Raw genomic sequence first — 26,317 nt, forward strand, 5'->3', positions numbered from 1 at the left:
AAGGAAGCCGCTATCTGGAATAACAAGAGTACTCGCCAAGTACCTGCCCAGAATGCCTTATGGTAAGAGAGAAGGATACAGAATCTCGTGACAGTGGCAAAGGCAACGTGGTGGTTTTGAACCACATTGTTTGGTCCCGCCCCCAGCATCCCGTGTCTCGAATTTAAAGCTCATACCTAAGTAGTGGTGATAACAAATACTAGAGGAATATTGATAGTATAGTTGCAGAGAGTACCTACCTATGTAGTAATATTAACAGAAAGTAGTGATAATAATAGTAGTAGTAGATAGGTACTTAAGGAACTGTTTATCTACTATGCACACTTATATGATAGTTATAAAAGATATTCCTCCGCGTCATATTATGACATCTGAACTCCTTGTATTGTTGAGATGCTGGATAGCTAACTTGAGATGCTGAAAAATGCTTTTTATATTTTATATGAAGTTTGCGATTCCATCACCCTGATGAACACTCTGCGACCGGTCAGCCTACTAACTAACTCTAGGATTTAACTGTAGTAATTTAATCTGAGGCGGTGATAGCCATATTGAGGCGATTATAACAACTGTCGACCCAATTATACTTTATTGAAATGAAATCTTGCCTCAGAAAACAGAGAGCTCTCTCCCTAACGGACAGGTTTAAACTTTATATAGCTAGACAAGATAGTGCGTTGAGTTGAAAGGGGGTACGATAACCGAGAATTGGACCGTGATAGAGATAGGCATAGACGGACAAAGTGGTCATACAAAGCCAACAAATGCAACATGCGCCGAGTGGTGTACCGGCCTCTTCTATACTTCAGCTACGGCTGGATTCTCGAGTATCCCTGCTTGACCCCCGCATGCAACCAGTCAGGCACTGTAGCCGTGTTAAAAAAAAAAAAAAAAAGGCCTGGTCGTTATGATGTCCACGTTAGGCTTACATGCATTATTCCATAGGAATCAGTAGGCTGTGTTTCGCCATTTGTCAGAAGATGTGCGTTCAATAGAGTGTGGGTAGCGACTGACTTAAGGCTTATCGAGAAGTTGAGCAAGTGAACACTCAGCGTCTTGGTGCAAACACTAGTCAAACGATGCAATTTGCTGTCTCTATCTTGGCTCCAGCACTTCGTAGCGTTGAAGCACTGATCTATTCTACCTAGGGGGAGATACCCTTGGTTATAGTAACAAATTCGTTAAGAATCAGGCTGGTGACAGGGGCTTCCACCATGGCACTTGGTACGAAGTCGGGGATACATGTGATATTCCTGCGTTTTAATAGTTTGATCACGACGTTATTTTGACGTCAGTGATATACAACTTAGTATTATGATTGGTGTATAAATACTAGAAAGCTGCATCATTATGCCAACAGTGAGACTCATTTCTTTCTGCTCATGGAGGGCAGCAGAAGATTACTGAGCTAGAAGATCAATCGCTTAGAAAATGGTATCAAATAAAAGGCTCGAAAAGGCCCGCTAAACACAATATATGCCCGCTAAAAACATTTCATAACTTCGTCTCTGGGTATCAATTGATGAATCACCTCTCACAATCTATCTCACCACATGTCAAAGGGAAGAGAGAACGCCAGGTGCATATCCAAGCATATGCTTCCAAGGCCTCTAGAGACTCCGCCGCTGCTGCACCCAGCCCTGCCAGGATAACGACCATGTCTCTAGAACCAGCCACAGTACGATTGAGACATTCTTGAGCTGCATCGCTGCCTCCGACCCTGTCAGATTAACGATCATGCTCGAAAGACGTATCAACCGCCTGAGGGCTGTTAGCCGAGCCGAAAGCTGCTCGCTGCCCCCAGCCCTGCCAGGTTAACGAGTATGCCTTCAGTCAACTAGCCTATGGTGATGTAGCCTTTTGTACTGGTCATCCTGTAGTCAATGTTATCCACGTTAGCACGGTTAGATCTCCCGTGTATCACTGGATACGCAAGCCGTGGCATCATCAGCGAGAAATAACAGTTTTTGACCCGGATTCCGCCTGGAGGACCGCTTCGACTGCAGAAGATGCTCAACAGAACGCGAAACTTTTCGCTCTTGGCGCTTCTTCTGACGTGGTTGCTTCTGCGGCGGCGATGTTGTATGTTCCTCACGTGAGCGTCTTGTTTCGACTCGTTGCCGGTGGAGCGTTCGAGACTTCCTCTTGTTATTTTTTGCATGCGCTGTTTCAGGAGTAGTGTCCTTGATCGCAGGCTCTTCCATACTTTCCTGAGAGACTGAGCCCTCTATAAATCCGTAAAAGTGGCCTATCGTGAATAATGGAGGTTGCCCATCATCGGAATCTTCAGAAAGGTGTTCATGTGGATGGTCTTGGGGTTGCTGCATGTATTCGGGATCTTCTTCTCGATCGGATGAAGATCTCGGCCGCTTGTTCCTTTGCTCGTCGGGGGAATCGTCTACTCGTTTGCGTTTCTCGGCTTGTTTCGTCGTCGATGTGGGCTCTTCGGTTTCAGATTCATCATGCCCGACAGCAAACCACTCCGCGCCGTCGTCACCTCCAGCGCTTTCACTCGCCACGCGTCGCCTCTTCTGCTCGATTCCCTGTATATCTTCATCTCCCCTTCTCTTTCTTGATGTCGAGCTCTCGGTTGTTGAAACATGCGTTACGGCGGCATGTTGTCCCAAAGGCGACGAGGGTCGTGACTTGTTGTCGGGGGTATGCGAAGATAACGCGTCGTGGCGTGATTCTGGCTGGTTGTGCGCCTCCTCGGGACCGTTCTGGGATACCGTTTCCGTAGCCTCAGCAGCAGCCGCTGCGCGTCTGAGTTCCGCCTGCCTCTTCCTCCAATTCTCCAGCCTTTCTTTGGCCCTGCGCCGGCGGTCTTCCACTTCCTTGCGATAATCCCGAACATAGCCATCAAAAAATCTTATTAGAGTGTCAAACGACAGTGTGCGGCTGAAGTAGTTGAAGAGATGCCACTTTTCTAGCATGGAAGCATTCAATGTGTCTGGATCCATATTCTCATCGCCGGTGTCGGGATCATAACACTGCTGGCACGCTAGCAACCACGGGGCTGTAGTCATTAAGAGGCAGACATCATCCCATGCTTCATTCAGCTCTTTTATTCGCTCGGTTTTGCGCTCCTCCATCTGAGAATAAAACTCCTCCAAGGTTGCAGAGTAATTCACAGATTCGCATACATCTTTGTGGAACGCCATAGGGTCCTGTAGAGGCAGTTTGTGGATATTAAAGCGCTCGTGAAGAGTCGTGAACAGCTCTTTGGGATCGAGCTGGAACTTGAGGAATGGCCAATCCCATTCTGGAGTGAAGAAGTTCTCGGGATCAGGCAGCCTATATTCCATATTAAAGTGTCGTAGTAGACGCAAGGTGGTAAAAGCGTCTGTCCGTGAGAAAGGCAGCGGCCCGAACCAGCCAGCCGCAACTACTAATAAACCAGTCTAGCCTATTAAAGGTAACCCAGAATATTAGACAACGTACATCGCCTGGAAAGAATAGAAATTCATTTTACAAGGGGTTTTTTTTTTTTTTTTTTTGGGCATTAATAATTTGACTGTACTAATTAAATTATCTGATTAAATTACGTAGTATTTTGATTTAATAATATGTGTCTTACTATGAAATAATATCACAATAAATAAGGTTTACCTCTAAAAACGGGGTGCCTATTAGTATACGGTATTGTTTCTTTCCACAGTGTAAAATATCAGTAGTACTTAGTAATTTTTGATGTACCGTGTGTATCTATTGCCGCGATTATCCCAATATCGAACCAGTAATAGGCCAATCTTCTTTGTACATGGGTAGATATAAAGTTTTTCATAAAAATCTCCCTATGCTCTATATAACCGTCCCGCTCTTTCCGACATCGTTTGAATTATGTCATGCGCTGTCAGTCTATCTTTGTCTTCGAATTCTACCATGTGAGGAACTATTGCTTCCAATATCCCGCCACCGTCCTCATCATCAACATCCGGTAGCTCTTGTAAAGTTTTCCTGATAATTCGCAGCCATTGACCCATTGTTTCAGAAGCTTTAACAGATTCGGGGCCTCTTGATCGAAGATGGTGAATCTGCCATCTTAAGCGTGGTGATAGAAGCTCTGGGAGCGGGATCCCACGCATGAGATAAAGCATAACAACGCCAAAAGCAAATACATCACCCGCAGGCCCACGAGTACCATGCCTTTGGTATTCAGGCGGTATATACCAGGGTGATCCAGCGGTATGGATAGTTTTTGTGTCAGAGGACCAACCGAAATCGATGAGGACTGGACCCCTCACTTTGGAGTAGAGGATATTCGCTGGCTTGATATCATTGTGCACGACGTCTTTGTCGTGGATGAACTTGAGGGCACCGGCTATACCCTGTAATACTTGCTCTGCGTCGCTATCATCTAACGTGCAGTAAGGATTATCTCCAGGATCCCGGTAGAAAGCTAAATTAGGCGCATCGATGTGTTCGATGTAAAGCGCCAGGAGCCTCACATCAAAACTATGAAGACTGGCAATCGTGGGCTAACATCCAATCAGCAATGAGCATTACCCTTGTATGATCCCATATGTATATGTAACCTACATGCTCGCTCACTGTCAAGTGATTCTTCAATTCATTCAAGAAATATTTGCTGATATTGGCTATAGACTTCACGTCTGTACTAGGGATGAGATTAGCATCGGATGTACTGTGCCATACTTTGACAGCTATCAGCTTTCCCTGAATCTTCGAGTGGTGAGCCTTGAAGACCAATGTGTTCGCTTGATTTGCGATATTGTCTCTGCGAACAAGCGTGTAATCTTCCTCTCTGGTAGCATTGGCAATCTTGATGGTAGCATTCTGCTGGAGTTCTTCCAACGGATGATTCACGGCGGAGACATAACCGGTTCTTAGATCTAAGCTGCTGGGGAATGGAGATGCGCTTGCAGGTATGAGGTCGTTGGACGGCGGCCGTATCCGGACAATGGTAGATGCATTCGATTCATCGGTTGTCTCCTCCACGTTGGAGGCGTCGCTAGTTGCCTTTCCCTTTCCCTTCCCTCTCGGGTCATCTTTTGTTTCTTTTTTATTTGTCTTTTGTTTCGACTGGTGCCTTATTTCTTTTCCCTTTCCCTTCGATTGGTCACCTACATCCATTTTCTCTCCTCTGCATTCGTCGTTTATCTCATTTATCTTTATTCTCTTAGCTACCGATGGGTGGGAGCGTTGAGACAATATTTCAAGTGTTCTCTTAACGCTTTGCATCACCTGTCTGCGAGGCCCCGACTTCAAGGCGACATAGCGGCGTGGGAGGACGGTAATGTCAAACACATGTCCATCAGACACGAACAAGCGATATGAGGAGGGCGCTAGGGGAGTCTTTTCCATATAACCCAGTGAAGTTGGTCGTTTCCCAGGAGAAATTGGCAGTTGTTTAATAATGAGCATCTGCTGCTTAGATAGAAGTGTATTGTTGATGAGCAGCACGGAGTCGCTGTTGGGGTCGAAAAAGAGGACCAATCGGAGCGGTTTGCTCAGTCCCTCCCGGCCGAGTTGTTCTTTATCTGAATGGAGCTTGGCGATATGTAGCTTCATACCAAAATCATGCTGTGACTGGGTCAGAGCAAACTCTCTAGTGGTATGGAGAACGCGTTTCTGTGACATCCCAATCGTTTCAGAACTGATATTAATTAGACTTTCCGGGCCTAATTTAAGAGTCGCCCTTGCGATGCTCTGTCGGCATGCCATAGAAGGGCCAGCCTGCGTAGTTTCACTTGCTTTATTAATGTTGGCATCCTGTATTGTCCGTGGTTTTCGTTTCACTTGGGCAACCTGACGAGAGCCCTGCTTGCTAGATTCACCATGCTCAAAAACGCGGCTCTGCCCATTGGGTATGTTCTTATCAAGAACGCTGGCCTGCTTGCTTGACTTCTCGCGATCAACAAATCGATCCAGCTTAGGTGGTTTGTCATTATCAACAACACCGGCCTGCTTGCTCGGGTCACCGCGATGCGCGGAATGATCACGCTTGCTTGGCCTGCCAGGATCAAGAATAGGGCCCTGCAAGGCTGGGTGACTAGTCCCAATCTTCCTTTTTGATCGAGTATTGTATTCATGTCGCTTGAGAATTGCCTTAAACTCGCCCGAGGTAAAGGGAATTGTGGCGCCAGAGCAGGCAGACGAAGATTCCTCCCCATCCGCTGGATGATTCGGCTGCTTATGGTGCTTGGTATTCGCTCTCAGTTCGCTCGTCGTAAATGGGTTGGTGCCCTCAGAAGGCGGTGCTTTCTCTGGTCCATTGTTGAATTCCTTATTGTGTTTTACTATTTCTCTCAGTTCGCTAGAATTGACTTGGTTTGTGTCCTCCAAAACTGTTTGCAAGTGCTCGCTAGATGCATGCTGAACACACTGCGCCATTGAATAAATGGACATGAAGCAAATGGGAGGTGATGGCCGGAAATGATCGGTGAAATTGGTGCGTATTCACGATGAGGGGTATAGGTATCATAAATCACGACAAAGAGCTCTATTTACTTAGAGAAGCGTGCATTCTGGGGCCAGCAGCGCGTCGAATGATTCGAGACATGACCTGCCTTGCCAAGCATTATAATTCGCCATGATAGAATCTAAAGAAATGCACTCTCCTAGGCCCCTGGAAGCTTGCAGCTTGTGCTTGTTGGCCAACTCGAAGAGCTGCAGTAAGCAAAGTCAACAAGGATTGAATCGCCAATTGGAGGAGTTGCATGAGTGGATATGCGCCTATAGTCCTCATGCAACTGGACGAATAAGTATAAGCGAAGCTGCAGAAGAGGTCATGATCGTAGTAGCCGTGACGTGGCTGAAGGGTCAGTATTAGATGTTGGTCCTTGGAAATGTTGAGCCATCTAGTCATCTGAACGACATGTAATCCTGACCAGATTTATGCTTCTTCAACCCAGAAATCGCCCCAGGATTGAGCGGGTTGAGTGTTTATGCTTTGCTCTTCTCTTACCCACCGTGTGCCCAATCCTGTACTATTATTCTGCTTATTCTATTCCTTTGAGAATCCTAAACGAGGAAATTTGCAACAACCTATACGTCAAATTGCCGTTCAATTCATGGACAGGGGTTTTGGATGCAACTTTTGGTCGAGTTTTCTCCAGCTACTGTTACCAGGCTTGAAGTATCGTTAAATCTCAGACGAGCTATCACATATGAAGCTTCCGTAGCTCAGTTGGTTAGAGCTTCGTACTAATACTTCAGCTTTAAGCTTAGTCTTGGTAATGCGAAGGTCGCAGGTTCAAGCCCTGCCGGGAGCAATTCTCCATTGCGCTTCATTTCTTTTTGTCTTTTTTTACTTTTTTTCACTTTTTAAATTTTATTTTTTAAAGGTGCATCATCTTATTTACCAATGCGCATGGATGAAAAAATGAGCCCTTTCTCTCATCATAGCTCGTGCGTTGGGAAGAGAACATTGAATTTTTCTCTCAATCTGGTAGCCAGTAACCAAAAGGCCAACAGTGGCAACGCTCTTGAAAAGCAACTCAAAAGGCATCGATATTTCATTCAGTCTTGGACTATTTGGCTCTATTATCTTTTGATAGTAATTAAAATTATTGGTACCTCAATCAAGCTCATCTGTATTCCCCCTGCGTAGTGAAAACGACGGCATGCCTATACCCACCGTATCATTTACATCTGGGAAGCTTTCCATCGTTAGAAATGGCGAATCATCTTCATTCTTATTTCCTTCACCAAGAAATAGTTCTTGAACCGCCTCTGTGGAGAAAGGAGTCGTAGCCAGTACTTTCACATCTCCATGTGACGGTCCTGCACCATTGCCATGCTCGACCGTCTTGCAAAATTGAAGGAGCATCTGTATAACGACCAGCATATCGCTTTCGAGTTCATCGGTCTCGTAATCCCCGATCCCATCAATGATGCAAACAAGAGTGCGATCACGGCGCAGCAAGTGTCGAACAAGATAGACAAAAAGCTCGCACAGATGTGACACCTTGCAGTCATCCTTGGAAATGCTGTCCAAGTCTATCGTCATATCTAACGGCATAAACTCGAACGGTATTTGCCGTAGAAGCTGAGCAATAAAGCTCCTGATTATTGCTGCACCACCGACATTACTATCTTCGTCTTCAACATGGAACCCACAGAAAAACACCAGAGTGATGTATCTCTCCCTCTCGCGGAGCATGCGCACCAGCAAGAGGCAAAAAAAGGATAGAGGGGAAATCTGTCGCGTATCAAGACTATGTGGTGAAAAATGGCCATGGATCAGTAGCCGTCTTGAAGTGGGCGTGACTATCCACTGGCGGAATTCTCGTGTTTGGGTCACCTGCACAGCTCTGCTGTGATATTTCCTTGGTAGCCTATAACTATATTCCTTGACAGCCAGTAGATCTACGCCGTCCGGGTCGAGTGGGATATTCAGTATGCCGAGAATGCCGGAGGAGCTAATGATCCTCGGCTGTGGTGATACAGGCCTCTGTTGGGTTGCATTCGAAAGGCTTTCGAACGAACCTGTTTGCCCGCTGTATAGAGCTATCGGTTGCTGACCGGGCTGAAAATATTGCTGATAATACATAGGTGGCGCCGGACCATATTGGAATTGAGAATTGAAGCTGGCAGTATGTTGGTTTTGCCATGTTATAGGCTCTAGGGGGACAGGAGTTGATGCCCTAGAAATCTCTTCCATGGCGGCAAGCCTGTTGAGTATGCTTTCTTGATTGGCTAAAATCTGCATTTGGCGCTTCTTGTTTTCCTCGGCATCATTGAGCATGACAAGTACATTGTTGCATGCTTCAGTAGAGACTTGGTATATGTCGTTGAGCACTAGGGTAGTATACTTCGATTGCTCTTTGGCATCATTGTGGAACCGCTTGGCTTCTACAACATGATACACTATTAGCTGTTGTTCGGAAACTTTCCAGCCGTTATCGATACTAACCGGTCCGAATGGCTGCAAGGTTGAACTGCGTGTACAGGAGATGTGCATTCTGTGCTTGTTGAATGAGCTTTTCGCTATTTATCTTAATGGCCTCAAGGCTCTTTATAAGAGCCTCCTGGTATCCTTTTCTCCCACGAGAAATAGCGGAGAAAAGCCGGTTTACTGAGCAAAAGAGGAGAGCATATTAGTCCTGGACATTAAAAGCTTTCCGCCCGCAGAAGTGAAGGGACATACTTTGTTTAGACAAGAAGAATACAATGGCATCCTCGACTGCCTTCATCACTGTCATTACTAGGGAAATAGTTGCATCTTTGACCTTGCTGCTGTCCGGAAATGTGATCAAATAGACTTCGGCATCGTTGAAGAGTTCTTGGATCTCTGTCTCATCGAAGCTCGACGTGACTCTTTCTCGCACTTCATATGCCGCTTTATACGCCTTGATACATTGAATCAGCAGTTTAGATCTAGTCGTTTCAGCAAAAAGCATGACCAAGCTTACGTTAAGAAGTAATTGCACTGCTCCCAATACGGGAGAGACGTATTCAATATTGGGAACGAGATTGACGACATTAGTTGTTGGCTCAATAGCACTATCACCTAATTTGCGCAGCGCTCGCTTGCACCGACCCTGAAAATTTACTTGTGTGCCATCGTAAACCTCACGCGCTCTGTGGAGCTGGGCATTGATGCTTTTCCATGTCGTCTGGTTTCGAATGCTATAGCCTAGCTTATCGAGCCCATCAGGTTCTTTTGGATACTTGGTAATAAATGCAGCGATTGCCTCGGGGAAGATAAGGCCCCAAAACTTTTCCGGATCCCCAATATCTCCCAGTTGAGATGTTGGGCTAAGTTGGTTTGGGGTTTGACACTTGTCCTGGGTTCCGACTACGCTTTTATTGTCTATTGCGGATTGATCTGGCACATATTTCTGTGCCATATGATCATAGTGGGAGTTTGTATTCTTAAAAACGCCATGGTGGTCCGGAAGCCGATTGTCAATATAGTCAACGGACGGAGGTTGCAGATGTATAGGTGGAATCGACGAGGAAGCTTTACTTGCCATGGCGGTTTGAGTTGAAGACGGAAACTGTCATACAGATTGTGGGTTTAACAAAAAAGGGACTCAAGTCTTACAGTTAACAGTACTCCAACTTCCGGAAATTAAATTAAAATAGTTGAAAGTGTTGCCACTTGGTATTAGCTATCACTATTTCCTATCACTTGCTTACTTCCTGTCACTTTTCTATTTCCATTTGAAACAAATATGACTTACCCCTCTTTCTAAATCTATTTTTGACAGGCAACTATTCCTTTGTGCTAACCCAATACATCAAGTGTGCATGAGCAGCTGAGCCTTTGTTCCTACCAATTGCTTTGCCGACCCTCCATGAAGGCACCACTCCTTGCACTTTGCGGCCCAAATCAAAATATTGCGCGGTATACTGACTGTCTTTTGGCCTCATGTTTCAGCCAATGGTTGTTTCTTGGCTGCATGGCTGCCTAATTGACAGATTCTTCAAAGTGTTTGCATGATTATGGAGTACATTTCTATTGGACAAGATGACGCCTCGTGCTGAGATCCCTGTTCTGGGCTCCAGTTATATATATACCTTGTCTAAATCATGAAGTAGAGAAGGAACATCTTTTAAGCAGGTTATTACGTTCTCTTTGGCGTTTCGAAAGCGATTTTGCTATTTTGCATTCATTTCATATCATTAGTATTACGTTTATGCAAACAATATCCTTTCCAGATATTAATCAGCCATGGATGTTCTCTCGGCTGAAGTTCCGCAAGCCGCTGAATTGAATCAGGGGGCAGTACCACCCCCAAGCACCATCATGGCAGAAAACTCGGGCACCCATGCTTCTGGCCAAGCAAATGGGCAACAAATGAATATGGAACAACTATTACTCAAGCTGCAGCAAAGACTCAATACTGTAGAAGAGGATGCCAAGCGAGAGAAGCGCGATAGAGAGCGGCTTGAAAAGCAAATGCTGGGATTCGTGGAAGAAATTGCCAATGAAGAGAGCGGCGGCCTATTATCTTCACTGACATTAATGCAAGAAAGATCAGAAGCTCTCATAAACAAAAGCTCCACTTCATATAGTGCTTGGCGTAAATTGAGAAGTTTAAAGCAGAAGTTTCGAGATATTGAAGAGGAAGAGAAGGCTAAGGAGATGATAACCAAAAAAGAGGTTGAGTGGGCGACATATCTCGACGTGTTGAAAACTCAGCTACAAGATGCGCGGCCCGGAATTCACATTCCGACATTGGAAGAGGTTAACGGGATAAAGGCGGACGATTCGGATGATGATGACGACCCGAGCAAGGCCCTCCCGAATATAGTGCATGTGGAGGTGAATCCCATGAGCTGGAGCAGTTTCAAATACCAGGGCCATCACCATGGAGATCAGGCCAGGGATCATTTCGTCATCGAAGTCCTCACAGAAGAGCCTTCGATCACTTTCGACGGCTATAACAATCCCTGGTTCATGCGCTATGCTGAAAAATCGGCAAATCCATCAATGGGCGGAAGCGGAAAAGAGCAAAAAGTCATGTCTTGGGCTGAGTTTACCAGCGATGTTAACCGAGGCAAACAAGTTATGCCAGAACGAATTCGAATCAGATCGCAGAACATTATTAAAATATTCAACAACATCTTTAAGAATAAAGCGAAAGATTATCGCATGAACAGTTCTCTTGTCATGATTCGACCTTTCCGAGCGCTTGTTTATTACAACCAGGAGATTCGTGAGAAATATGCACAGCTAAAGGAGAAATTTGGAAACGGTGAAGCTTTGGTGGAGGAAGTCAAGCCCTTGGAAGTCAAGCCCTTGGAAGTCAAGCCCTCGGAAGTTGAGCCCTCGGAAGTCGAGCCTTCGGATGATAAAGATGAAACAAAATCAGGTGCTGAAGGTAATGAGGTCAGCGAGGACGACGAGTTTACGAACTCGTTGACGGCATACCAACACATGAGCTGCCTTATCGACTTCATGGACAATACGATCCAAGCCAAAATAGACTATCTATCTGACTCTCAACCTCGCACCATTTCCTTCAACCACCTATGGTATCTCTTTAAACCAGGGGATGATGTCGTAGCACAGGGTCGACGGCAAGCCTACCGAGTCATAAGCATCTCCAGCACGGGGCATAAAGTCACTCCTCCCTGGCGTGCCTGGAGGAAAGATGAGAGCGAACCGGCCGCACATATCACTCTATTTTGCGTTTATATCGACTTTGACGGAAAGCAACTCGGCCCGGTATCCAAATCCTTCATCATTTCAAAATTCGACGGGGAAAAGGCGATTACAGCTCTCGAAGTTTATCCCATCCGGTTCGCAGAGAGCCCTGCTTCAAACTACCAGAGCCGCGAAGAAGGTTCCAAGGAGAAGGCCAAGGCCAGTTTTCAGCAAGAGCTCATTGACCGTGGCAAGATGTTCATTGATGTCGCCAGCGTGAAGCACATGCACTATAATGGATTTACTCTAGAGGCGCGAGACGAAGTTGACAGCCAGGTCATGGTTGACTTCGCAGAGTCCTTTGCGGCAATGGCAGGAAATGGGTGGCAGCCTGAAATTGAATCTCTAATTGGAAAAGATTTGGGAGCATCGAGTTCATCTGAAGAGGAGACTTGCTCGGCCGCATGTTGCGCAAGCGAGTATATATACAACGATAACTACGTCGACAAGACGAGAAACGAAAACTATATTGCGAGCTTGATGCCTGGTCCTGACGATCCGAATGACGAGCCATCAGTAGCCATCTACCCTCGGTTATTGAAAGAGATAACTGCCTCCAAGAACTCTCTGACTGATGATGACTTGATCATCATGTCCTATCGAGTCTTTGGCTTTGTCTTGCGAAGCCGCAAATGGGGTTTGTTCATGCACCTACTGGGGAAATGCTGAAGTGTTACTAACTTTGTGTAATTTATAGCAAAACTCGATCTCAAGTATCTTAGTCCTGTTAGTGAGGGCTCGAAAGAACAGACAGCGTTTGACCAGCTGGTGCTTCCCAAGCAGCACAAGGACATAGTCTACTGCTTGGTTGACCAGCACTTTCGAAACAAGGAAGCCCGAGTTGGTGATAACGAAGAGGTTGACATTATTCGAGGCAAAGGTACTTTCTTTGTTTTGTTTTGTTTCATGGACTACAAGTCAATTATTAAACTGGCTAATTCTATACATAGGAAAGGGTCTCATTCTTCTCCTACACGGCTCCCCTGGAGTGGGCAAGACTACTACTGCCGGTGAGTAAATTCAGCCCAGTCTTCTCTAAATTGCATATGTGCTAATATGTTGGGTTTATAGAGGGCGTAGCTGAGCGCTTCAACAAGCCTTTGTTCCAAATTACATGCGGTATGAGCTCCATCTTCCTGTATCTATGAGGTGTGATTGAATGATAGACATGCTAACATGCATACCCTCATCATGCAGGAGATCTTGGTGCAACTGCTAGTGAAGTAGAAGCAGCACTAGAGAGGAATTTTAGTCTTGCCAATAGATGGGGATGCATTCTTCTTCTAGACGAGGCCGATGTTTTCCTTGCCCAGCGCTCTCCAAAGAACTTTGTTCGAAATGGACTCGTCGCAGGTAAGCCTTCCCCAATACACCACATAAAAGATGAATGATTTGTCTAATTTGTATGCAGTCTTTCTTCGAGTCTTGGAGTACTATGCCGGCATTCTATTCCTTACGACCAACCGCATCGGTGATTTCGACGAGGCATTTACATCTCGAATCCACATCAGCCTTTACTACCCACCCCTCGACAAAACATCCACACGCGAAATCTTCCGTCTAAACTTGAGCATCATCAGAAAACGATTCGAGGATAAAGGCCGTATAATCAACATCAGAGAAAAAGACATTCTCAAGTACGCTACTGCGTACTGGAAGAAGCACGAAAATATGCGGTGGAACGGTCGCCAGATCCGGAATGCTTGTCAAACCGCCCTGGCCATGGCAGAATATGATGCTCAGACTGCTTCTGGAGGCGGTGATGCTCCTGCTACTCAGGTTGAACTGACCCATCTCCATGTTCAGATTGTGTCTGATGCATATCTCGAGTTTATGCGATATCTTAAGAGTATCTATGGGTTCAGCGCGGATGAAGTTGCCAAGAACATGAGACTCCGTGCGAAACATCCCAAGGCAGCTAAAAAGGACGAAGACGACGATGATGACACAACTGATACGAGCGACGATGATGCCATCTATGGTCCTACCAAGGGAACCCAGCCAGCCATACCCCCATCTGCGATAAGTGGCATGGTCCCACCGTTGGCCGGAATGCCTTCCATGATGACCGGTGGCGTCCCAAGCACAGGACATATGCCCGTCTCGACAGGAATCGCAACTCCGTCATCAACCGCCGAATCTGCGGCTCCTCCCATGATGCCAGCCCAAGGCTCATATATGATGGCCAACGGTCCACAGGGCATGTACTGGATGCCCCAGCAGTTCCCACAGGGCCAGAATCCGCAGGGTCACTTCATGATGGGTAACCAGCAGGCCATGTTCAATGCGGGACAGCAAATGCCTGGCCAGAATTGGCCGAACGGGAACGCGAACGGGGTTTGGCCCATGATGCAGAATATGATGCCTTCTCAAACTGTGGGGAGAACGAACGAGGCGGCCTCTCCAGTAGTACAATCGTAGCCATTAGAGAATTAATGCCATCTTTGGAGAGATCCAAATTTCTTCACTTGTTAACAATTATCTTGTAAAACGTGTTCTATTGATACCGATTCACATACCTGGTTTATAGCATAGGCTTTGGGTAATCCAGAGTTTATATACAGCTGGATATGCCACCCAGCTATATCCATCCAGTCCTGTTTACGCAGGACTATACTTTTTTTTTATAATTTCTATTTTTTATTCATTATATACCAATTTCCTGTGCAAGCCGGATATTTCTTTTTTTCAGTTTTTTCTGGTTCATATCCTTTCCATCGTTAAATCCATATTTACATCCAAGCACCAATCTGTCATAGGTATCAACGCTCGTTACTCCTTTGCAATCAACTCGTCAAACAAGGGCTTCAAGCTCTTTGCGCTCTTCTTCGGGAATCGCTGCTGTCCATTCTCGTAATCGACATACGTCACTCCAAATCTCGTCACATAACCATCCGCCCACTCAAAGTTGTCCATCAGCGACCAGGCAAAGTATCCCTTGACATTGACTCCGTCCAGCGTAGCAGCCGTGAACATGGCGCGGATGTACTCGCTGTAGTACTTGACGCGGAACTCGTCCTCCAGAATCTTCTCCTTTGGCAGGTCGTTCTCCCCCTTGACACTTGTGCCGTTCTCGGTAACGTAGATCTTGGGGTAGTTGTACCGCTTGCTGATCCACACGAGGAAGTCGCGGAAGCCAGCGGGACAAGGGCGAAGCCATGAGGACTGAGTCTCTGGGCCGATGCACTGGCCCTCCTTGTTGTAGAACAGAACATCAACATTGCCAACGGTGTCATCTGCGGTGGCAGGCGAGTTGCGGTGTCGGATGTAGTTGGACGTGTAGTGGTTCATCCCGTAGAAGTCATTGGAGCCAAGGACCAATGCCTTCTCCTCGGGAGTGAAGGTCGGCAACCGGTCACCCAGCTGCTTGCGCATAGACTCAGGATAGTCGCCAAGGTAAATTGGATCCGCGTACCAGGCTGTGAAGAACTCCAACCGTCGCTCGGCGGCCTCCCTGTCGGCAGGATCCGACGAGTCCCAAGGATACGTAAAGTCGCCGTTGAGGACAATGCCGATCTGGCCGTCGTTGAGGTCCTTGAATTCGTCACGATACGCCTTAACAGCACGACCGTGGGCAACAAGGATGTTGTGGCCGACAAGCCAAGGCTCGCTGGTGCTCTGGCGGCCAGGGGCAAAGGTGCCGGAGCCGTAGCCGGGGATGGCAGAACACAGCGGCTCGTTAAAGGTGATCCAGTTCCTCACTTTGGGGAGCGCCTTGAACATGGTCCGCGCATAGTTCTCGAAATCCAGCGGGAACTCGGTGCGGTTCAGCAGGCCGCCATATCGTTGATGCAGCTCCTCGGGCAGATCCCAGTGGAAGAGGGTGATGAAGGGTGTGATGCCCGCATCCAGCAGATCGTCGACAAACTTGGCGTAGTGGTCGATTCCCAGCTGGTTGACGGGGTCATCGCGGCCACCCTTGGGGATGATTCGGGACCAGGAGATGGAAAAGCGGTAGGCCTTTGCTCCGAGAGACTTGAGCAGCGCAATGTCTTCGGCGGTGCGGTTGTACGAGTCACAAGCCGTGACACCGGACGATCCATCGGCAATCTTGCCGGGAATGGCGCAAAAGGTGTCCCAGATGCTGGGAGCTCGGCCGTCCTTGTCGATGGCGCCTTCGATCTGGTAGCTGTCGAGGTTTTGTGTAAGTGAAGTTGCACGGGGGATTGGATTATTGATTCAGTCCAGGGATGAGGTGAGGTGAGATGAGATGACGGGGGACATGGAAGACTTACGCCGCCGTCGCAAAACCCCACTGAAAGTCCTGGGGCAACATTTTCACAGTCTTTCTTTTCTTTTTTTTTTCTTTCTCCAGCTGCAAGAAGAAGAAAAATTACTACAGAATATAGCAACAACAAGAACACTTCACTCGCACAACACCACTTGCAGGTCAAAAACGCAAGCTAGAACGGCGAGAAATAGCGTTGGTTCCCCCCCGGATATATATAGACACTAATGATCCCCTCCCACCTTGACGTCGGAAAATAAACATGGAGAAATACAAAGCCCGCATCATGCGAGAGCTTGCATTTTCCCGGATGGTCTGGATGGCGCCTGCGTCTGGGTACCTGCGCATTTAGCCAGCCTGCCGCCGTGCATTTTATCCAACGACGCGATGAAATGCTTGAGCGTCCAAGCAAAAATAAGCAAGGGTCTGGTGCCTGTTTGCTTGTCTAGTTCCTCGACATACCCCGTACTCCGTACAGTAACCCCGTATTATGGAGCTATGGAGTTATGGAGTTATGGAGCACATGGTCCCCCCGTAAACCCAGTGGAAAACCCAACGACAAAGAGGCCAAATGGCGGGGATACCGAAAAATGGTCACCTCGTAACGCAGCCTGCCCACGCAGCTAGCCATCTTGACCGACCAAAAGGTGTCACAAGGCATGGGCTAGTCGCCCTCAATGGGGAAGCTGGAGCAGCGGAGGCTGGCGATCCGGCGGGCTCCAAGCAGTCTAGCCCGTGGTGATTGTCCGAAAGGGTGGCAGCGGGCCGACAAGAAGAATGAATTCGACGTGCTGCTAGTGGTGATGGTGATGTGTGGGAATCGAAGGATCCGGGCGTGGAAATGGCCAGATTTCTGTCGGGGAACTCGGGACAGTCACTTGATTCAGAGCCCGACGGATAGATTCAGCCGACAGCCCACGTGGGAAAGTTGCATATCGAGCAAGGAGCATCCTCTTGCGAACAAGCTGCGTTCAAGCTGCATTCAAGCTGCATTCCGGCTAGGACCTGGCATAATTATGCCACTTACAGCGCCGCGATGCTATTGGCACTCGGTATATTGTATGCATAAAGACGGGAGATTGGTGGGTAGTACCGTACTCAATTACATTCATGTCTACGGAGTACATGCACGGTATATAGCCTCTGCCACCGAAAAGAGGTACGCCTAAAGGTAAACACCCCGGCCACTGTCCGAGCAAAAACAACTGAACAAAACGCCTTACCGAGAAATAGAAGGAGGAAAGGGAAAAAAGCGGCAGCTCATATACGCAACAGACCAGACCATGTCCCAGCCCAAGCCCTTATCGACTGTTGTACACAGACTCGGACCGAGTACAAACACATACACATACACACACAACATATCCCCCCCATGTCGTCGTCAGCGTCAAACCTCATGATCTCTGAGTTTCCTTTTGCCCAGCTGTGTCGACACTTCTGCCTCAGGCTCATCCTGGTCCATTTCTCCGCCGCCATTCTCCGAGTATTCGACAATGTCCCATTCGATGCTCGTCTGTCCATCGCGCGATCGTTTAGCCCCGTAGCTCCTGCGCATGCTACCCAACCGCGAGCCCTCGATTAGCCCATCGAACCACGGCACGCCAAACGACTGCTGGATGGCGGATCTCCTCGTCGGCGTTGCTGGGGCCGCCTCGCTCTTGGGTGGCGAACCTTCGTCCTCGGGGATTAGGCCCATGTCTTCCAGGTCCCGGATGTCTTCCCGAAGCAGGCTGCCCAGCGTCAGGTTGATGAACTCTGCCTCGCTACGAGGTTCCTCGGACCAATATGAGAGGGGCGTCCCGCAGAAGCCGCAGAAATGCCGTTTGGAGTAGTCTTGGCTCGGGTGCGAGTAGACCCTGCGGATCATGGTGTGGGTTTCATCTGGGAAGAAGGCATACGTGGAGCTGTGATACCACGAGAGCGGTACGCGAATGTACGCTGCCAAAGGTGTCGCGAGAGGAATCTCTGCGTAGTTGCACCAGGACTGTCAGCTTTGCGACTCAAAACAAGTAAACAAACAACCAGACAAAACAAAACAAACAACCAGGACCATCAATCGGCGCCATGCAATTCCACTTGGTTGCAGCTTGAAAAGAGCAAATCAAACCAATCTACAAGTCAATCAATGTAGAAAATCCTTACGATGCTGCGGCTCAGTGTTAAACAAGACCTGAGCGTCCTTGATGCCATTCTCTGGGATGGCGATGATGTAACGATTCCGGCCGCATTGGCACCCGCCCCGCAGTGGCCGCGACCCGCTCATGATGAAGGCCTGCAACAGAGGAGGAAGCTGGAGAAGAATGCCAGTAGAAGCCGAGTAAAAAAGATGTGTGGGATGCGATTGATCCAGAATTGAGTGTCGTTGTCCAAAGGTGGAGTGAATGCAGCGCCTAGGGAAATAAATAATCGAGGGCGGAAAGAAGGGAAGCTCAGCAGCAGCGCGGCGGATGGATGACGGATGGATGAATGAATTGATGGATGATGGGGGTTTCAGGCGTCTGTGCGCTAAAGCTTGGGTGCAGAAGCTCTCGATGCTGCTGGATCGTTCCACTGCGCGGTGGGTTTTCTAGAACCAGAGCCCCACTGGAGCTTGAATTCCAGGGTAATGGGAGTTTGGTTGACAGCCCGATTTACTCTCTGCACAACATTCAGTACCCAAGGTAGACAATATTGAAAGAGAGAATGATTCTCAAGCAAGTTGCTGAATAGAAAGATGCAGGGAAGAAGTGGCCTGATGCAATCAATGCAGCTTACAGGAATGTTCCAGGTAAATAGCTCCGGTACCAGCGCTATCGAGATAGCTCAAAGCTAAAGATCGATTACAGAAAGCTTCCAGTAGATGCATACCGAAGCCATCACCCATCACCCATAAAACATGAAGCATGATTGCCACCCACCAAAAAAAGAAATTGCCTACTGCCCTCCAATCCATTCACACCACCATCATCACGAATGAAGACCACGTCAACACCTCTTCGCTGTCGTATCTTCAACCCCCAGCTTGCAAAAAATAGCAAGCGCCCGCAAAAAGCGTAGTCGAGCCGGGAGTCGAACCCGGGTCTGTCGCGCGCTCCGCATCCTCGATTCGAGTTTGTGAAGCGACTGTACTAACCGTTATACGACTCGACCTTTTCGCTGGTCGAAGGGGCTTCGATATCCAGACTATAAAGCTGGCTGTTGGTGGTGGCTTGATGGGCCATCAACAGCAAAACAAACACCAGACATCACATGCAAATACAGGGTGTCGCTGATACAGACTATACAGTACAATAACAGGCATCACAGCAAGTGCTCATGAAGAGGCAGGTGCAACTTGATAGATTATGGCTGAAACTCTACAAGATCAGCTGGGCTTAGGTAATCCGCAGACATTGATGTATCCAATGCTTTCCAAGCACATGAATTCCAATACCATGCCTTCTATCCTCTTAATCCCATAAAATGATACGCAATGCGCTCTACAATCCAAACAAACCCAAAACCCCTTGCCATTTATTATGGCTCCTTTTTACTCCTTTCGCCCAGTCTTGGCCCATTGCCGCAGGTCATTCTTCTTAATCTTGCCAGTGCTCGTCTTAGGCAGCTCCTTGACAACCTCGACCTCTCTGGGCACCATGAACTTGCTAATGTTGCTCTGATGCTTGGCCCAGTTGATCACGTCCTCTCCAACCAGGCTCTTGCCCTCCTTGACAGTGACGTATGCCTTGGGTCGCTCACCCCAGTGAGAGTCTGGAACAGACACCACACCGGCTTCGAGAATATCGGGATGCTGGACCAGCATGCTCTCCAGTGCTACCGAGGAGATGTTCTCACCACCAGAGATGATGATGTCCTTGGCACGATCTAGAATCTGAGCACTGCCATCCGGGTGCCACACCGCCAAGTCGCCCGAGTGAAGACCGCCTCCTTCGAAGAGCTTTCGTGTAGCTTCGGGATCTTTATAGTATTCCTTGGCACAAAGGTTTCCAAAGAAGACAATCTCGCCAATCTCCTGGCCGTTCTTGGCCACATCTACCAGGACTCCACCCGGCTGATCTTGCTTGACCACCCGGATGGGAAGGCTGGTGATGAAGCCATGGCCCTGGCGAGCCATCTTGGCATATTTCTCCTGCGGTGGAAGATCATCCCACTCTGGCATGACATAACATTTGGTGAGAGGGCCATACGTCTCTGTCATTGATGTCAGAAACAAAAGCACCAGAATTGGAATTCAGAGGCTTACCTGTCATGCCATAAACATGGACGGGAATGAGATTCAGGTTGGTCTACAAAGTCCCGGTTAGCCACTGTTCAAAGACTCGTAAGTGTTCTCATGTACTTGCCATTTGCTCAAACAGATGGCCGCTTGGCGGGCTAGCTGCAACCGTGACTCGGACTTCCTGAGGAAGTCTTTCGGCCTCCTTTGCTGCTACCAAGAGGGTGTTAACTGTGGGAGCTGCATTAAAATGAGTAATGCCTTGCTCTTTCAAGAGCTTCCAGATCAGTGGGTAGTCAATCTTTCGCAAGCAGACATTCACGCCGCGCACTGCCACGACAGCCCATGGGAAAGTCCATCCAATGGCGTGGAACCTGGTAAAGACACAATCGTTAGCAATTTGAATTCGATGACAGCTGCATCTACAGCAAGTGGGATTGCGTACATGGGCAGAGTCCACAGGTACTTGCAACGGCCATGATTAAGCCCAGACTCAATGATGTTGCCCATGGCGGCAAGATACGATCCTCGATTGGTAAAGACGACACCTTTGGGCCGGGATGTGGTCCCCGAGGTAAAAGGAATGGCAATCATGTCATCCTCGTTGGTGGCATGCGCATGGAGACCAGCCCATCCTGCATTGCCCGTAGCGCGATCATAGTTGAGTCCCTCCAGCACGGCCTCATCAAACGGCCCGCAGAGCTGGCCCTCTGTGGCATCGGTATCCTGAATACAGGATTTGTCAGTCAGCGTTCAAACGGGATCCCGGGGAAGCAGTCGTACCGAATCAATGATGAGAGGAATCTTTGGGTGTCTCTCCTTGAACAAATCGAGCAGATGGACATACTCGTGGTCGACAATAATGCTGTCGACCTCGGCAAACTCAAAAATGTAAGCAATGTCGTCTGGTTTGAGTCTGTAGTTGGCGGGCGCAATCACGGCCCCGGCCGCCGGAATGCCGTAGATGGCCTCGAGAAAAGCCGGCGTATTGGGCGCTAGAATACCAACGCGCTTGAAGCCGTGCTTTTTCAGATAATAGGCCAATCCTCTGGCGCGATCGGCGAATTCCTGGTAGGTGCGGTGCAAAATGGCGCCGTTGGAGGTGATGTGATAGATAGCCTCGGCATTGGGCTCAATGGATGCCGCGCGCTCGAGGAAAAACGTCGGCGACAGATGATGGATGTGAGGAGGAGGAGTTTGATGAGGAATGAGATGGCCGAGAATTGAGCGAATGCGAGACGGCGGCCCAGACATGACGGCGGTGTTGGAGAGATGGTGAGAGAGGCCCCGACCTCGGATCAAGGGAGATTTTGAGATGGCAAAGGGAGAAAATCAGAAAGAGGAACGGGGATGAGACACAAGCATCACACAAAACAGGAAGCGGATCGATGAGAATGAGGACACGATCTATGGTCGTGACTGTGGGATGCTTTTTTTAAGGAAGAAGGGAAGAAGAGAAGAGAGAAATGGGAGCCTCTTAAAGACAGTCGCAGCTTGCCCTCGGTTTAAAACGCGGCTCACTTGTGTTGCGATGCAACTCGCGGGACGGGACGGCTAATACATTTACTAATATCTACGGACTAGGCTTGTCGTGGATCCGTGGGCGAAAATCTGGGGACCTCCTCCGCATTTTCTCGGCATCTTGGACTGATGCTTGTTCCGAAGTAGCGCAAATTGGAGGGTTTCTTAGTACGGAGTAACGGAGCACCAGTTCGGAGTACTCAAGTACTGTACATAGTACCTAGACACGCCAGGTTCTACGGTAAAGCATTGAGATGGCATGCTGTAAGCAATTGGCTGGAACTCTTTTCTACTCATAGTACAACGCCTTGGCTAGGGGATACGAGTGCGGGCTACCAAGGTATTAATAGAGTCAATGGCTAATACCTGTCGTACAGTATTGATTGCCCTGATGTTTGTACGAGGCACCGGGTATGGAGCCCGGCTTAAGCTTTGGTGCAATTGAATGTTTGCGTGCAGTTGTGGTGGCTTTTTGGGATTAGCCGCCGCCCATCTGCGCTGATCATTGACCGTTCAGATGCAAATGAAAATCCATGGATACAGGATACCTTGTCTATTTTTCTCATTTCTTTCTCTCGCCTTGAAGTATTGTTTCTATCCCTTATCATGCCAAGATACCAGGTAGTACATAGCACACATTAGGACAGATAAACGGAAGCATTACCACTGCACTACAGTAGGATCCTCCCCTCCCACAGCGCTGCCTGCGCGTATCGATAAGCCGATAACACAGAGTGGGGGCATCTGCCCGCTACAGCTTTGGTGGCGCGCCGGATCTGAGCTTCGCAACTCCAAAATCATCTCAAAGCTTCGTCATCCCATTCATCCCAAAGTGTGGCTTCCTCTGTCTTGCATTGCATCTCATCGCGGCAATCTTTGGCATCTTTCAGGCACAAAATACCGGCCTCTTCCTTGTTTCCTCACCGCAGAGCCCCTTCAATTTGCAGCCCCTCGTTCGGCCCTGTCCTCCGCTTCTTAGCCATCCTTATCTTTCCATCTATCTACTGCCCGACTCGACAACTTCTCCTTACTCGACCTCTCCTTACTGCATCCCTTCCACGAGGGCATCTACATCACGGCAATTCTCCACAGCTGATGCCAGGTACTGTAGACATATCAAGTATGTACACATGTGGTACACTTATGAAACCCAATCAAGCCCCCTGGGTACCTACCTCATCCCGCTGCTTCAGCCCAAATCTGTCCCCTCCACTCTCCACAAGTGCCATCAAGCGGGTATACTTCTATTGATAACCTTATCTTTATACATACCCTTTTTGCTTTGTTTGAATTCACTCTTCCAAGCTACCAAAACTTACACCGTTGTAATCATAGGTCTCCATTATTCCTATAGAGGCACATGGCTTCTCAGCAATCCACCGACACTCCCCCCGCAGCTCGACCAAGCCCAGACAGACTCTCCTCATATTCACATCAACCAAGCACGACCGCTACAAGTAGAGTTGAACCCCCCAAGAGAGCACATACTTTCCACTCGCCATCGCCCTCCGAGAAGCATGGAGATGCCGGAGCCAACCCCGAGGCTCCCGATACATTCGACACTGCCGAGAATTCCGACAATGAAGAGCTCCCTGAGATCACGCGAGCATCCATTGAGCTTGATGACCTTCCAATCGAGCTAATAACCTTGACCGATAGGTGAGGAGATGGATCCTGCACTTACAATTCGACCCCAGGTACCTATCTAACCGACTTCTCTAGCTTTGTGGAATCACTATCTGCCAAGGTTCACTCCACTCCGCCGAATATCGCCAAGCTATCTCAGCTTTTTCAAGAATTCTATAGTCAGGCGTCCTCTCATATCGGCACGCATATTAGCGCCCTCGCCTCGCGCCAGAGCCGCGAGACCTTTCAGCCTCCGCCATCATCGTCCTCTGTTGCTAGCCGCCTTCGATCAAAAGCAGCTTCGTTAGGCTCCAAAGATAAACAAAAAGCGGAGAATGAACAGCAGATGATTACGCCCGAAGAGTTAGCAAATCGAAAGAAAGCAAGGAAAGCTCTGGAGGCAAAACGAAGCTTGCTCGAGGAGGCTGTTGAAAGGAGGTTATGTGAGGGTATCTATGACCGAATCTATCGCCATAGGAGTACACAAGATGAGGCTCAGGATGCAAAGCTTAGATCCAAGACCGCCGCTTTATCCCTTGTTGGCATTGGCCCTTCGGATCTCGGGATAGACTTGGGTGAAGTGGAACCGCAAACCGAAAAATCAACGGCCGAAAGGACAGAGGTCATCCGTGGTCAGCTTGAGTCTGCGAGAAAAGACCTGATTCGAATGACCGAGTCAAGATACCCTCTTGGGAAGTTGAATCGTCTCAAGGCTGCGCATAAGAGCATTGTTGATACACTTGCTCAATTTCATCCTTCTGCTTCCGCAGATGAAATTATGCCAATGCTTATTTACACACTCATCACGCTTCCCCCAGAGCATCTCCAAGTTATCAGCGACCTCAATTTCATCCAAAACTTCCGGTGGGAGCAAAAGCTGACCGGTGAAGAGGCTTACTGCCTTACAAATCTCGAGGCCGCCATCAGCTTCCTGCAAACGGTTGATCTTGCCACATTGAGAGAAGACGAGCGTCCATCAGGGCCGGTAAAGGCCCCTGGGCAACCTGCAACACCTAAAGTGGAAACGTTTCCGCCGGCATACTCTCAAGGGCTGACGACCTCGCCACAGAGCACATCTGCAGTCAATACTGAAAATGCTACGGCCCCAAAGCCCGAATCATCGCCTAGCCTTAAGCCGGCTTCGACTGTTAAGAACCGGAGACTAAGCGACTTGATTAATACTCCCACTCAGGCGTTTGGCGCTGCCAGCGATGCCGTTTTTACCACGGCCGATCAAGGGCTTAAAACCATCTCAAACAGCCTAGGCGAGAGCTACAGCTTTCTCCTCGGCAAGCTCAAGGAGCGCCAGGAGGATCCCAAGGAGCCCATTGCTGTCCCAAAGACCCTTGACGACGCTCGCAAGCTCGTGAGCACTCCGCCTCCTGAAGATGAAGACAATGCCAGTTCCATTACTGGTGCAGACTCGGAGCAAGCCAAACCCCAGAATGGGCGAGATGACCGTGTATTAAGCATAATTGGCGGTCGCCGCGATCATAGTACAGACAGCACTCGCAGTGGTCGCAGCGCGAGCTCCTCTAAAAAGGTGCTCTTCGCAGCAGAAGACGCAAAGGCCGGAGCCGCTGCTCCTGCACCAACCCAACCGGCCATGTTGGACCAAATGCGAAACTTGGGCAATACATTCAACCCCATGGCACGACTTTCTGGCATCAGCTTAGTCCGAGGCTTTGGTCGAAGCGTCTCTACTCCTGTGAACACTCCTGCCAAGGACACGAAGGATGCTCCAAAGGATACCAAGGACTCGAAAGACGGCGTGAAGCCAACCGATGGAGGAGACCTGGCAACGGTAAGTTTACAATCACCCCTTGTCTTAACTTGAATGCAATCCATGTCCAAACTGAATCACTGACAAATTCCTAAAAAGGCATTCCCCGATATCGCGGCTGTCCTGCCGCCAAAGGAAATCCCCAAAATTGCGCCTCCTAATAAACGGTTCATGGAGCTTCAGAATCCGGGCGATTTGAGGCTCAGCGAGGTATTAGATCTGCTTAAAGATTATCGTCGCCTTGCCGGCGCCTTGAAGAATATGGGCGCCTTTGAGGATAAATAAAGGAAAGGAAGGCATCGTAGAGAGACGGATTTCGTAACCTCATCTGCACCAATTTCCTATCTATTTCCCAACATTCTGGATAAATCTTTCTTTTTCTTTGCCTTTAGTTTAATAGCTGGAAGTAGATGGGAAAGTGGCGGAGTATGTGGCTTCATTCATTACACGGCAGCACGGATAGAGAGCATCAGGTCTTACAGGCGTCATAGCGGAATAATAAACTGACTTGACCAAGTCCCATATATTTCTTCTTGGCAATCATAAAATACATTATGCGACCGATCGCTCTGATAAAAACTGTTGTGACCATAGGATCTTCCAACGTGTAAAAGCGATTCCAAGTACAACCCAATCATGAACAGGCGCAGTAAGCCAACTCCAGGAGGACTTCTGTTGTCGCCACCCACAGCCATCTGGGGGATTCCACTTGCTCTATGCAAGCCATCTTGGGAATCTTCTTTCATGTAGAAAGTCAAGAGCGGATAAATAAATATATACATGAGCAATAAAACCGCTCTTAGGCAGTTAACGAAATGAAGTTGGGCGAATCCGTCTTATTTC

General features: G+C 48.4%; 8 protein-coding genes across 8 annotated transcripts; 2 read left to right on the plus strand and 6 right to left on the minus strand.

Annotated features, from left to right (window-relative positions):
• Window positions 1–1,453: 1,453 nt before the first annotated feature.
• On the minus strand, window positions 1,454–3,305 carry TRIVIDRAFT_232290 (uncharacterized protein; the record flags this gene model as incomplete). The annotated part of the gene is made up of 1 exon (XM_014095421.1): window positions 1,454–3,305. One exon carries the CDS (start codon window positions 3,303–3,305, stop codon window positions 1,905–1,907), a length of 1,401 nt encoding a protein of 466 aa, XP_013950896.1.
• A 489-nt stretch (window positions 3,306–3,794) lies between these two features.
• On the minus strand, window positions 3,795–6,369 carry TRIVIDRAFT_227551 (uncharacterized protein; the record flags this gene model as incomplete). The annotated part of the gene is made up of 2 exons (XM_014095422.1): window positions 3,795–4,478; window positions 4,540–6,369. The coding sequence occupies 2 exons, from the start codon at window positions 6,367–6,369 to the stop codon at window positions 3,795–3,797; spliced, it is 2,514 nt and encodes an 837-aa protein (XP_013950897.1).
• A 1,113-nt stretch (window positions 6,370–7,482) lies between these two features.
• On the minus strand, window positions 7,483–10,341 carry TRIVIDRAFT_206293 (uncharacterized protein; the record flags this gene model as incomplete). The annotated part of the gene is made up of 7 exons (XM_014095423.1): window positions 7,483–7,503; window positions 7,601–8,817; window positions 8,879–9,040; window positions 9,113–9,314; window positions 9,378–9,806; window positions 10,152–10,165; window positions 10,245–10,341. The coding sequence occupies 7 exons, from the start codon at window positions 10,339–10,341 to the stop codon at window positions 7,483–7,485; spliced, it is 2,142 nt and encodes a 713-aa protein (XP_013950898.1).
• A 376-nt stretch (window positions 10,342–10,717) lies between these two features.
• On the plus strand, window positions 10,718–14,542 carry TRIVIDRAFT_65546 (uncharacterized protein; the record flags this gene model as incomplete). Its single annotated transcript, XM_014095424.1, has 6 exons — window positions 10,718–12,758; window positions 12,819–13,001; window positions 13,072–13,131; window positions 13,193–13,240; window positions 13,319–13,474; window positions 13,533–14,542. The coding sequence occupies 6 exons, from the start codon at window positions 10,718–10,720 to the stop codon at window positions 14,540–14,542; spliced, it is 3,498 nt and encodes a 1,165-aa protein (XP_013950899.1).
• Window positions 14,543–14,893: 351 nt separating this feature from the next.
• On the minus strand, window positions 14,894–16,397 carry TRIVIDRAFT_41540 (glycoside hydrolase family 1 protein; the record flags this gene model as incomplete). Its single annotated transcript, XM_014095425.1, has 2 exons — window positions 14,894–16,250; window positions 16,357–16,397. The coding sequence occupies 2 exons, from the start codon at window positions 16,395–16,397 to the stop codon at window positions 14,894–14,896; spliced, it is 1,398 nt and encodes a 465-aa protein (XP_013950900.1).
• Window positions 16,398–17,437: 1,040 nt separating this feature from the next.
• On the minus strand, window positions 17,438–18,727 carry TRIVIDRAFT_75197 (uncharacterized protein; the record flags this gene model as incomplete). The annotated part of the gene is made up of 2 exons (XM_014095426.1): window positions 17,438–18,314; window positions 18,492–18,727. The coding sequence occupies 2 exons, from the start codon at window positions 18,610–18,612 to the stop codon at window positions 17,737–17,739; spliced, it is 699 nt and encodes a 232-aa protein (XP_013950901.1).
• Window positions 18,728–19,857: 1,130 nt separating this feature from the next.
• Window positions 19,858–21,798, minus strand: TRIVIDRAFT_195594 (uncharacterized protein; the record flags this gene model as incomplete). The annotated part of the gene is made up of 5 exons (XM_014095427.1): window positions 19,858–20,519; window positions 20,572–20,614; window positions 20,672–20,918; window positions 20,990–21,270; window positions 21,328–21,798. 5 exons carry the CDS (start codon window positions 21,796–21,798, stop codon window positions 19,858–19,860), a joined length of 1,704 nt encoding a protein of 567 aa, XP_013950902.1.
• A 1,627-nt stretch (window positions 21,799–23,425) lies between these two features.
• TRIVIDRAFT_210788 (uncharacterized protein) lies at window positions 23,426–25,991 on the plus strand (the record flags this gene model as incomplete). The annotated part of the gene is made up of 3 exons (XM_014095428.1): window positions 23,426–23,724; window positions 23,788–25,495; window positions 25,574–25,991. 3 exons carry the CDS (start codon window positions 23,426–23,428, stop codon window positions 25,757–25,759), a joined length of 2,193 nt encoding a protein of 730 aa, XP_013950903.1.
• Between the last annotated feature and the right edge of the window lie 326 nt (window positions 25,992–26,317).

This window comes from Trichoderma virens (genome assembly GCF_000170995.1).
Source record: "Trichoderma virens Gv29-8 chromosome Unknown TRIVIscaffold_90, whole genome shotgun sequence".
In the NCBI taxonomy this organism is placed as follows: Eukaryota; Fungi; Ascomycota; class Sordariomycetes; order Hypocreales; family Hypocreaceae; genus Trichoderma; species Trichoderma virens.